Here is a 12,234-nt window from a genome sequence, read left to right as displayed (position 1 = left end):
TGAGTTCAATTCCCAGCAACCACATGGTGGCTCACAACCATCTGTAATGAGGTCTGGTGCCTTCTTCTGGCCTTCAGGCATACATGCAGAAGGAATATTATATACATAATAAATAAATAAATTTTTTTAAAAAAAGGAAAGCTGGTGTACTTAACTGTTTTTGAGAAAATGTATATATTAGAATTCTTTCTCAGCCGGGTGGTGGTGGCGCATGCCTTTAATACCAGTACTCGGGAGGCAGAGGCATGCGGATCTCTGTGAGTTCGAGGCCAGCCTGGTCTACAAGTGCTAGGTCCAGGACAGGCTCCAAAAGCTACACAGAAAAACCCTGTCTCAAACAAACAAACAAACAAATAAACAAACCAAAAAGAATTCTTTCTCATGTAAGTGACATATAGCAGATACATTTTAAATTTATTCTCCTTTTTACTTTCAGTTTCTCGACACAGAGAAACCTGTTTCTGGAGCCTGTTCTGGATCTCCCTCTGTAGACCAGGCTGGCCTTGAACTCAGAGAGATCTGCCTGTCCCTTCCTCCTAAGTGCTGGGATTAAAGGCATGTGCCCCCACTGCCTGACCTTACATTTATTCTTAAAAAGATTTTATTCTTACTATATTGTGTGTGATTTATATATACATAAGTACAGGATCCTGAAGATGCCCCTCAAGCTGGAGATATAGGAGGTTGTGAGTTGCCTCACGTGGGTGCTGAGAATCAAACTTGAGTCCTCTGGAACAATAGTGTATGCTCTTCACCACTGAGCTGTCTATCCAGCGCCGCTTACACTTATTATTAGTGTGCATATGTATGTGTACACGTGTGCTCCATGGCCTGCATGTGGAAGTCAGAGGACAATTTGTATAATCAGTTTTGGTTTTTGCTACATTTACATGGTTTCTGGGGATTGAACTAAGATTGTCAAGCTTGCATGGTGAGCACTCTGTCTGCTGAGCCACCTCACTGACCCTAAAGAGTACTTTTTAAAAGGGATTTATATTAGAAGTCAACATCCAGAAATGAAGGATGAATGGCATCCACCTCTAGAGCTCTGAGTCAAAGAAAGCAGTCCAACAAATCCATGGTACAGACTTATTACTTGGTTTGGATCACTTCCCAGTGATCAGTGTGTGTGGGTGATAGGAACGCTTTATCATGCAGCACTGGCTGGGCTCTACCCTTGAAGTACAGTGAGGTCTGTGATCATAGACAGGACTGGGAGACGGGAAGTGCAGGCACAGGCAGGAGGATGTATGTGCATCTGAGGCCAGCTTGGTCCACATACTGAGCTTCAAGACCACCAGGACTACATAGAGAGATCATATCTCAAAAATGAGGGCGGGTAGAATAATGGGTTGTGGGTGTAGGCTTCACTTCTAGATGGACACTTGTTTGGAATGGCTTAAAGCACGTCCGAGGTACCATGTTTAGCAGTTTCTCCCCGAGGGGCCATTTGTTGTCCGGACTGCGTGATTCCTTAGCATCTCAATTTTAGGTAAACCGGATGTGGTGGTGAACGAAGATGAAGAGTACAAGCGTGTTGACTTCAGTAAAGTGCCAAAGCTGAAGACTGTGTTCCAGAAAGAAAATGGTACGTACTAAGAAATCAGACATGCAATGTTTATTATTATGCAATGTTTATTATTGGATTTGCCTAACATTTTTTAAAGATTTTTTTTTTCTGTGTCTTTGACCTGTATGTGTGTCAGTGCACCACTTTGGACCTGGTGTCCTTGGGGTTAGAAGATGACCTATAAATCCCTGGAACTGGAGTTACAGCAGTGAGCTGCCATCTGGGTTCCTCCGGAAGAGAAGCTAGTGCTAACTGCCAAACCATCTCTCTCTAGCCCTTACCTAACAATTTAAACAAAGTAACTGTAGAAAACATCTAGATGTTACTTAACATGTATAGATACTGTATTCAAATAAAATTAGCCAAATAATAAAAATTCAAGGTATGTTTAAGTTTGTTTAACAGTTCATACCTTTAATATATTAAGTCCTAGCATGAGGGAGGGGATTATATAACATGGCTGGAGAATTGAATTTTCAGAGGCAGGTATCCCCATAGTTTGTGAACTGAAAAATACAAATTTACATAATACATTCCTTGAGGCTTCTGCTGATGGCTGTGTTCACTGGTATACTAAATATATAAATATACTAAATATATAAATAAGCCTCTCTTAGTGTATGTAACCCCAGAATGTTGGGACAAATGGAGTCTATGTTCTGAATATCCTTTTGGGAGACTGTCCATGTTAGGCAAGTACTCTTCTATTGAGTGATATGCCTAGCACTAAATTTCTGAGTGGTTTGGAGCCCTCAACTTTGAGAAAATATAAGCTTTTCCAGGTTGGCTGTGTGCAGCTATGATAATCTGTGGTTAGTTTTCCCTCTTTCTTGAAAGAGTTGCTCAGTTCTAAGTATAGAAATCACCAGTCGCCTTTTTGTCAGCATAATAAAAACATATTGTAAACAGTGGTGGCACACACCTTTAATCCCAGCACTCAGGATAGAGAGGTAGGTGGGGCTTTTGAGTTTAAGGCCAGTGTGGTTTACAGAGAGAGTTCCAGGACAGCTAGGGATATACAGAAAATCCCTGTCTTGTAAAACCAAGAAAAAAAATCAATACAAACAAAAAAACCTTTAAAAAACAAAATACATGTTAAAGTGGAAATGGTCATTGATCTCTTGGGAGGAAGAGGCAGGCGGATTTCTGTGATTTCCAAGTCAGTCAAGGTTGCATAGCAAGATTGTTTCAAAAAAAAAAAAAGAAAAAAAGAAAAAGAAAAGAAAAGAAAGAAAGAAAAGGGCAGAGAGAGATGAGATCGAGGTCAACCTGGTTTACAGAGCAAGTTCCAGAACAGTCAGGCAGGGCTACTCACAGAAGAATTCTGTCTTGAAAAACCAAAATTAAAAGAAAACAAAATAAGCCAGGCATGGTGGCACATACCTTTAATTCCAGCACTTGGGAGGTGTAGGCCCGAGGATTTCTGTGAGTTCCTGGACAACTAGGGCTGTTACACAGAAAAACCCTGTCTTGAAAAATCAGAAATAAATAAATAAATAGACTAATGCAGGGTTTCCATTGTCAATATTAAATAGCTTCGTTGACTATGTACACAAAATGATTTCAAGTATATAGCTGAGTGATTTTAGTATTCAACTTCAGGTGACTGTAGAGAACACCTGATTCTGACATGGCTTTGGAAATACATAGTGTCTGCCGTGCGGATGCTGAGAAGAAACGTGAGAGTTAGTCCCGTACCAGTGCCTCCACTACTGCAGACAGACATTCACTGTAGAGCCAGCTCTGCGCATGTTTCCTGGGCAGAAATCACCTCCAGGCCTGTCTATAACTTGTCTATATATTTGACAAGGCAGACAGTGCTCTGTGGGTATTGGTGGGAGAGAAGAGGATGGACTCAGAAGAATGTGTGATTTTACGTTTTGTTGATTTCAGGCACAATAACAGCTGCCAATGCCAGCACACTGAACGATGGAGCAGCTGCTGTGGTTCTCATGACTGCAGAGGCCGCCAAGAGGCTCAACGTGAAGCCACTAGCACGAATCGCGGGTAGATGCTCTCACCTTGTTTTTCCTTTTCTCTTTTTCTGGTATTGGGAATCCAGGGTAGTAAACTGTAAACACATTGTCTGTCAGGGCTAGTACTGCTGGGATGAAACACCACGATCAAAGCAACTTGGGGAGGAAAGATGTGTTCAGCTTATGCTTCCACATCACAGTTCATCATCAAAGGAGGTCAGGACAGAAACTCAAGCCGGAACCTGGAGGTGGGAGATGATGCAGAGGCCATGGAGGAAAACTGCATCTGGCTTGCTTCTTGAGGCTTTCTTTTTCAGAGGGTCTCACTTTAGTCATACAGGCTGGCTTGAACTCATTCTGTCTAGTCCAGGCTGGTTTTGATCTTATCTGCCTGGCACAGCATTCCTTATGGGCTTGTGCCACGAGGCCTGGTTTGACCATTTTTCTTTCTTTATTTCCCTCCCTCCCTCCCTTTCTTTCTTCCTTCCTTATTTAGTTAAAAATTCTGTGTGCATGTATTTTCTTGCCTCTGGAGGCCTAGGCGTTCCTCTCAATCTTTAGTTCTGAGAACAGGATATCACCTTGGTAACACAGAATAGTGGACTTGGCTTTCTATTTTGATTGATGTAGAAGTTCCTTTAATATTTTTGTTAATATATAATAATTTAATTATTTAAGGTGTTGGCAGTACTTTGGTGGGTAAAAGGTGCTTCTTGCCAAGTCTCATAACCTGAGTTGGAGCCCTGAAACTCATATGGTAGAAGGAAGAGAACTCATTCCCACCTCTGACCTCCACAGGTGCCATGCCACGCATATGCCCACTCTCACACAAATACCCCGCCCCAATTTTTTTTTAAAAGAGTATTATTTAAAAACAAACAAACAAACAAAAATCCATGCCAGGCATGGTGGCACATCCCAGCACTCAGGAAGCAGAGGCAGATGGATCTCTCTGAGTTTGAGGCCAGCCTGGTCTACAAAGTGAGTTCCTTGTAGAACAGGACAGCTAAGGCTATTACAAAGAGAAACCTTGTTCAATGTCTGCATGTATGAGATGTGGTGGTCAGAAGACAACTCTGTGGAGTTGGTTTTATCCTTCTACCTTTCCTTGGGATGTAGAGATTGAACTCAGGTCTGTATACTTTGTATAGTGAGTGTTTTACTGAGTGAGACATCATGTCAGTCCTTATTTTTACCTTTAAAATCTGTTGTGTCTTGATGTGGGATGTCCTTCTGTATGTGTTGCTTTTATTGGTTAAAGAAAAAAAAAGTAGGTGGAGTCAGGTAGCCAGGCACTGAGGGGAAAAGGTATGTATGCAGAAAATGAGGTAATGCCAGGGCCACATGGCAATACATAGACTAATAGAAATGGGTTCATTTAAGATGTAAGAGCTAGCTAGAAATATGCCTGAGCCATCAGCCAAACAGTGTTGTAATTAATAGCTTCTGTTATCTTTGTGATTATTTGGGGTCTAGGCAGCCAGGAAGTGAAAGTGCAGTTTGTTTACAGTGTCTTCTCTGTAAATAGAATTTACTTTATAATACATTTACTATTTTATTCTTAGCTTGTCATGACTAACTTATATTTGTGGTACTTGGGGTTGAACTAACAGCCTTATGAGCTCTACCCCTGATGCACCAGCTCTTGTGGTGTAATGGTTAATGCTCTGGACTCCTAATCTAGCGATCCAAGTTTGTTTCTTGGTGGAACCTGTTCCTTGAGGAAGAGACCTGGTCAGTCGTCCTCATCAACTTAGATCATGAAACCCAATATAAATGGGCTGCCCATGCGTGCTTCAGCATCGCCGGGGGCATGCTTCACTTTCACTTCTCATGTGCCAGCATTGCCCACTAGGGGTTAGAGACAGGTGTGGGTGCTGAGAACTGAACTCTGGTCCTCTGGTAGAACAGCATATGCTTGCAACTGCTCCCAGACCAGCAGTTCTCATCCTGTGATCCAACACACCCCTCACAGGGGTCACATAGCAGACACATTACTATTCAGAACAGTAGCAAAATTCATTATGAAGTAGCAATGAAAATAATTTTATGGTTGAGGGTTACCACACATGAGCCTGTATTTATAGTGTCAGAGCATTAGGAAAGTTGAGAGCCACTGTCCTAGTGCCACAGTTTTAACCTCTTTCCAGACAAATCAGTGTCTTAGAGACTAAATTTTATTAAGAACAGAATCTTACGAAAGGAGCAAATGTGTAGCTGGGTGTGGTAGTATACACCTTTAATCCAAACACTTAGAAGGTTGGGGCAGGGATGTCCTGAATATGAGTCTACCCTGGTCTATAGAGTAAGTTGCAGCATAGGCACGGCTACATAGTGAGACCCTGCCTTAAAAAATAAAAAAGAGCAAATACAGTCACACACGGCACAGAGATTAGGCAATGCACATTTACTTGTTAGCTTTGCTTTTGAGTCTTATATACATGGATGAATCTTTGGGCATATGTAGAAGAGTTTAACAGTGTTTCTTTTTCAGCATTTGCTGATGCTGCTGTAGATCCTATTGATTTTCCAGTTGCGCCTGCATATGCTGTACCTAAGGTAAGAAAAGGTGATTTTGCTAACTTGTGCTTTGCTTATTGTATTAAGATTGCAGTTTTTTTGCCAGGCGATGGTGGCACACGCCCTTAATCCCAGCACTCGGGAGGCAGAGGCAGGCGGATCTCTGAGTTCGAGGCCAGCCTGGTCTACAAGAGCACGGCACCAAAAACTACAGAGAAACCCTGTCTCGAAAATCCCTCCCCCCAAAAAAAAGATTGCAGTTTTTACATTTTACATGTTCATTTGCAGAACAGTGATAACTTGGTATTGAGTCTGTTCACTTCAGAAAATAGTTATGAGAGGAAACCTCAAAACTACCTTCATTAGAACAGATTATAAGTGGCTAGCTGCATCACCTGTAAATATGATGCTGAATGCATACACCTGGTGTGGTAAAGGAACGGTACCCAGTCTAGAATAGAAAGTAAGTAGCTGCTTGCAGAGGTTTCTCCATGCTGACAGGAACCATGGACTGTATGTCTTGCAGGGAAGAGTTAACACTAGATACAATAAATCCACTTTGTTTTCTGTGCTTTCAAAGGCAGACATACCAAGCCTGTGTGAACACATTAAGAGATCACAGGCAAACAAAGATGCTCAGGATGTGGAACCCCTGAACCTCAGGGGTTCAGGGTTCGGAGATCTCGGATGTGTTCAGCAAATATATGCTTACGAGGGATGTCCTCACCTTGACCTCTTGTTTGTGTGAAAAGGTCTTGAACTTGAGATCCTCCTACCTCAGCCTCCAGAGAGTTAGGACTGCAGGTGTATACTGCCCATCCAGCTAGAGCTGACATCTGGGAATAGTTTACAGGTAAAAAAAAAAAAAAAAAAAAAAAAAGGAGCATGTAGACATAGACTAGAGAAGGTTCAGTCACAACACAAGTAGCTGCAGATCTCAGACAGGAACAGATACATTTGAAAGTTAATGCTCTAGATTTGCAGCCAGTGGTAAAATTTCTAAGGAAAGAGGACTTTAGAAATTTTTATTTTTATCAAGCTCTACATTTTTCTCTGCTGCCCTCCCTGCCTCTCCCTTCCCCACTTTAACCCTCCCCCAAGGTCCCTAGGCACCCAATTTACTCAGGAGATCTTGTCTTTTTCTACTTTCTACTTCCCATGTAGATTAGATCTATGTAAGTCTCTCTTAAGTGTCTGCATTGTTGTCTAAGTTCTCTGGAATTGTGGTTTGTAGGCTGGTTGTCTTTGCTTTATGTTTAAAAACCACATATGAGTGAGTACATGTGATAATTGTGTCTGGGTTACCTCACTCAAAATAATGTTTTCTAGCTCCATCCATTTTCCTGCAAAATTCAAAATGTCATTATTTTTTCTGCTGTGTAGTACCCCATTGTGTAAATGTACCAGTTTCCTTATCCATTCTTCGGTTAAGGGGCATTTAGGTTGTTTCCATGTTCTGGCTATGGCAAACTAGAAATATTTTTTTTAAATATTTATTTATTTATTTATTATGTATACAATATTCTGTTTGTGTGTATGGCCAGAAGAGGGCACCAGACCCCATTACAGGTGGTTGTGAGCCACCATGTGGTTGCTGGGAATTGAACTCAGGACCTTTGGAAGAGCAGGCAATGCTCTTAACCTCTGAGCCATCTCTCCAGCCCTAGAAATATTTTTTAAAAGTTATTATTATCGGGGGCTGGAGAGATGGCTCAGAGGTTAAGAGCATTGCCTGCTCTTCCAAAGTTCAATTCCCAGCAACCACATGGTGGCTCACAACCATCTGTAATGAGGTCTGGTGCCCTCTTCTGGCCTGAAGGCATACACACAGACAGAATATTGTATACATAATAAATAAATAAATATTTTTTTTGTTTTATTAACGGTTTATTCTGTATCAATTACAATAAATAATAATTTCAGTTTTTCTTCACCCTGTTTCTATGATGTTTTCATGTGTTAAACAATCTTTGCATTCCAAAAGTAAATCCTAGCTGTTTAAAGAAATATTTTTTAAAAAAGTTATTATTATCATAAGGTTAAGCAGCACATAAATCCCTTCCCCTCAAGATGAGGAACTAGTGAAACAAAACACGATCAAGATTTCACAAAAGGTATTTGTGTCTGAGATAACCCCACAGCTTTTCTAAGGAAACTGAGGGGACATGTGGGAACAGACAAAACTCTGCAAGAACATAGAACTAAGTAACATACAGCCAGCAAGATACATGTTAGGGACATACAGCATGATGTACTGTCATGTAGAGTACATGTGGAATGTCCAGTTACCTAAAAATTTCTGTATCTCTTAAAAGTAGACATCATAATGCATGGAAAACAAAATTCTGATTATAATACAAGGAGAAAAGCAAAATTTGAAAACAAACTTTCAAAAAGAAAAGAAAAGCCCTTCCTGTTTAAGTAACTAACTACATCAAGGGGGAAATATAAACCAAAACTGTAAAATTCCAGAAAATAACAAAAACAAGTTGATTGCTAAATATCTGGATAACCATCTAAAATTTATTTTTAGGTTCTTAAATATGCAGGATTGAAAAAGGAAGACATTGCCATGTGGGAAGTAAATGAAGCATTCAGTGTGGTTGTACTGGCCAACATTAAAATGCTGGAGATTGATCCTCAAAAAGTGAATATCCATGGAGGAGCTGTTTCTCTGGGCCATCCAATCGGGTTAGTACTGTAACAAATAACCCGCCCAAGTTAATAGTTGCCTCTACTATCTATCAGCTGTTTCACTGTGTCACTCAAACATGATTTCTGGGTGATCACATCCCACAGCAAACACAGACTTAGCACATCTGTGTTCTGAAATCTGTGTCTGACAGCGAACACAGACTTAGCACATCTGTGTTCTGAAATCTGTGTCTGAGTCAGAGTTTCTACTGCTGTGACAAAACACCACTACTAAAGCAAGTTGGGGAGGAAAGGGTTGAAGGAACTCAGTATAGGAACTCAAAACAGGGCCGCAACCTGATGCAGAGGCCAAGAAGGGGTGCTGCTTACTTGCTTGCTCCTCATGGCTTGTTATGGAATCCAGGATCATCATTTCCGGTATGGTGCCTCCCCCCATCAGTCACTAAGAAAATACCCTAGAGGGCTGGAGAGATGGCTCAGAGGTTAAGAGCACCGACTGTGGTCCTGAGTTCAATTCCCAGCAATCATATGGTGGCTCAGAACCATCTATGATGAGATCTGGTGCCCTCTTCTGGCGTTCTAGCATACATGCAGGCAGAACACTGGATACATAATAAAGATTTATTTATTTATTTAAAGAAAATACCCTAGAGTCTTTTCCACAGCCTGATCTTCTGTCGGTGTTTTCTTTATCTAGCTTATGTTAAGATAACACAAACAATTCAGCACACTAAAAGTGATGAATAGTAAAGAAAACAAAACCTAGGCTTTTGTAAGAGCTGTAACCTCTTCCTGAAACTCATTTCCTAAACTGAAATGTAGTTAATGCAGCTACAAGTTCTGGCTAATAAGGTTTTCAAGAAGTTAATTTGGAGTGGAAACTCTTCTGGTTAGCTCTAAATTCTGTCCTTCATTAACGAACCAAATGCTTTCTTGATCCTAGGATGTCTGGAGCCCGGATTGTTGTTCACTTGGCTCATGCCTTGAAGAAAGGAGAATTTGGTCTGGCCAGTATTTGCAATGGAGGAGGAGGTGCTTCTGCTGTGCTGATTGAGAAGCTGTAGACAGACAGCCTGTTTTAGGAGACAGTTCGATGTGATCAGAAACCCTGCTGAAGTGAACTTGACTCTCTTGGGCCAGCTTATATTCAACATAAGCTTTTCATTTTTTATTATTTTCTATTAAAATTTTTTTTAAAAAAATAATCATCATATCCAAAACCTATTGAAAGTACAAATAAAAATTTCTCCTTTAATATTTTTGGTAAACTTGAACAGTCTGACACCACTATTTGAAATACCAGTGTTGGTGCTAGAGACCTGGTTCAGTGGTTAAGAGATCTGTTGCTAGCCAGGTGCCAGTGGCACAGCCTTTAATCCTAGCACTCAGGAGGCAGAGGCAGGCAGATCAGATCTCTGAATTCAAGGCCAGCCTGGTCTACAGAGCTAGTCTCATGACAGTCAGCCTGGGCTACACAAGACACCCTGTCTCGAATAAACAAAACAAAGAGCATCTGTTGTTCTTGCAGATGATGTTTGGTTCCAGGACCCATATTTGGTGTCACACAACCAGGGAGGACTTGCACACTATGTTGCCAATGCCAGAGATATGAGATATCTTCCTGACCTCACTAGCTGCTGGTATAAGGAGAGGGAAGCCATCCCAAGAGATACTTTGTAATGGGGGCTCTCTCCTGATGAGACTAGAGATCCAGCATTTTTACATCTAAATATAATCCAAGGAAATAGGATTAGGTCACAGATGGGTTTCTTCAGGAAGGCTGCTGATCACCATTGCAATTGCAGTAACAAGGCTCCTAGACTTTCCCAAGTCTCCAAATCATCTGTTTAACACCCAGCAAACTTCCCATTTTGCCATTAGAATGAACAGAGTAAGACTGTGGCTTTTTATATTTTCCGTTTTGAACTTTAATCTTTGGGCAGTCAAAATTGGTTTCAAATAAAGTTATGTGAGTACCAATGAAAAGTAGATGGTTAAATCTTCCAAATGAGCATAAACTATAGCAATTCATGTCAACTAAGTCAGCACTGACAATCCTTACAGGAACCCTACAGAGCAGGAGGAACAATCACAAATATGAGAGCAAAAGAGTAAGTTCTGAGAGGAACCGAGAACCAGAGAGAATAAAATAGACCATGCCCAACTCAGTAAACCAGCAAAGTTAGAATAAGAAAGAAATAATGAAATCAATAGAACTATTATAATGGGGAAAATTCTCAGCCCAAACTTTCAGTGGCTTCAACTTAAAAATAAAAGTATCTCAATTAAAAACATGATCAAAGTGTTGTCTACAAGAGAAATACTGACAGACTCATAGACTAACACTGGCAGAATGGTAAATAAACAATATGCTCTTCAATAGAAGCTAAGAGCAAGCAGATGCAGCTTCTCATATAAGACACCAAAGAATGCCACTATATATTAATGGAACAGTCCATCAAGAAGAGAGAACAGGGCCTGGAATGTAGCTCAGTTGGTTGTGTTTGCCTGGCATTCCCAAAGCACTGATTCCATTCCAGCACTACATAAATAGAGGTGGAGTTACAGAAGAAAGGATATATAAAACTTTACTGCGAGCCAGACATGGTGGCACATCTCTTGGAGTTCAGGCCAGTCAGGTCTACAGTTAGCTACAGGTCAGCCAGATCTACATAGAGAGATCCTGCTTCAAAAACCCAAAATGAAACCAAACCAAGACCAAAAAAAAAAAAAAAAAAAAAACTTTATTGAGGGGCTGGAGAGATGGCTCAGAGGTTAAGAGCACTGACTGCTCTTCCAGAGGTCCCGAGTTCAATTCCCAGCAATCACATGGTGGCTCACAGACATCTAGAATGAGATCTGGTGCCCTCTTCTGGCACGCAAGCATACATGGAAGGAATGTTGTGTGTGTGTGTGTGTGTGTGTATATATAAACTTCATGGATATTTACCTCATGATGCTTACCATTTGATCCTGGCAATGCTCCTACCCCATCGGAGTGCTAGGATTACAAGTTTGTGCCACCAATTTTACCTCCACTTGCTATTTAGCATCAATTAAGCTATGACTTTAATGTACTTTGAAAATTGATTTCAATGGAACTTTAGTTTGAAATAACATGATTCTGAATCAGGAAGTAGAAATGGCATACTTGAGAAAAAAATTAATATTTAGTAACAGAGTTATGATGCAACCAATGAACATAATCTATGCACATAGTGTATTAGTTCATACACATGTAGGTAAATGTCATACAAGCCTGAAATCCTTGACTATCAACTTTTGGAGTAAGCCGTGTTTAATAATTCAGAATATTTGGGGTTTGTTCAGATAGAATGAAATAGAAGAGTGTAAGAGGCCTCAGGCCCTTTGACAATGTTTTACCATGAAGTGGGTTCTAAGTTAAATTTGAGAACAAGGAGTTAGTTGTCAGAAGCTTTCGGACTTTAGAACTGTTATTTGTTATTTTTATTTATTTATTTATTTATTTATTTATTTATTTATTTATTTTTT

The 12,234-nt window shown here is 40.5% G+C and overlaps 1 protein-coding gene across 1 annotated transcript in view; it reads left to right on the top strand.

Moving 5' to 3' along the window:
• Positions 1-9,995, top strand: part of Acat1 (acetyl-CoA acetyltransferase 1) — a 27,490-nt gene extending 17,495 nt beyond the window's left edge. Inside the window, exons 8-12 of the mRNA XM_005347357.3 lie at positions 1,493-1,588; positions 3,464-3,577; positions 6,041-6,105; positions 8,600-8,757; positions 9,665-9,995. Coding sequence (XP_005347414.1) covers positions 1,493-1,588; positions 3,464-3,577; positions 6,041-6,105; positions 8,600-8,757; positions 9,665-9,785 — 554 coding nt within the window. The 3' untranslated portion in view covers positions 9,786-9,995. The remainder of the gene's footprint in view (positions 1-1,492; positions 1,589-3,463; positions 3,578-6,040; positions 6,106-8,599; positions 8,758-9,664) is intronic.
• The last annotated feature ends 2,239 nt before the right edge of the window (positions 9,996-12,234 follow it).

The sequence above is a fragment of the Microtus ochrogaster genome, chromosome 5 (assembly GCF_000317375.1).
Source record: "Microtus ochrogaster isolate Prairie Vole_2 chromosome 5, MicOch1.0, whole genome shotgun sequence".
NCBI classification, from domain to species: Eukaryota; Metazoa; Chordata; class Mammalia; order Rodentia; family Cricetidae; genus Microtus; species Microtus ochrogaster.
The sequence above is the reverse complement of the archived record's forward strand: the minus strand, read 5'-3'. Positions and strand labels throughout refer to the sequence as shown.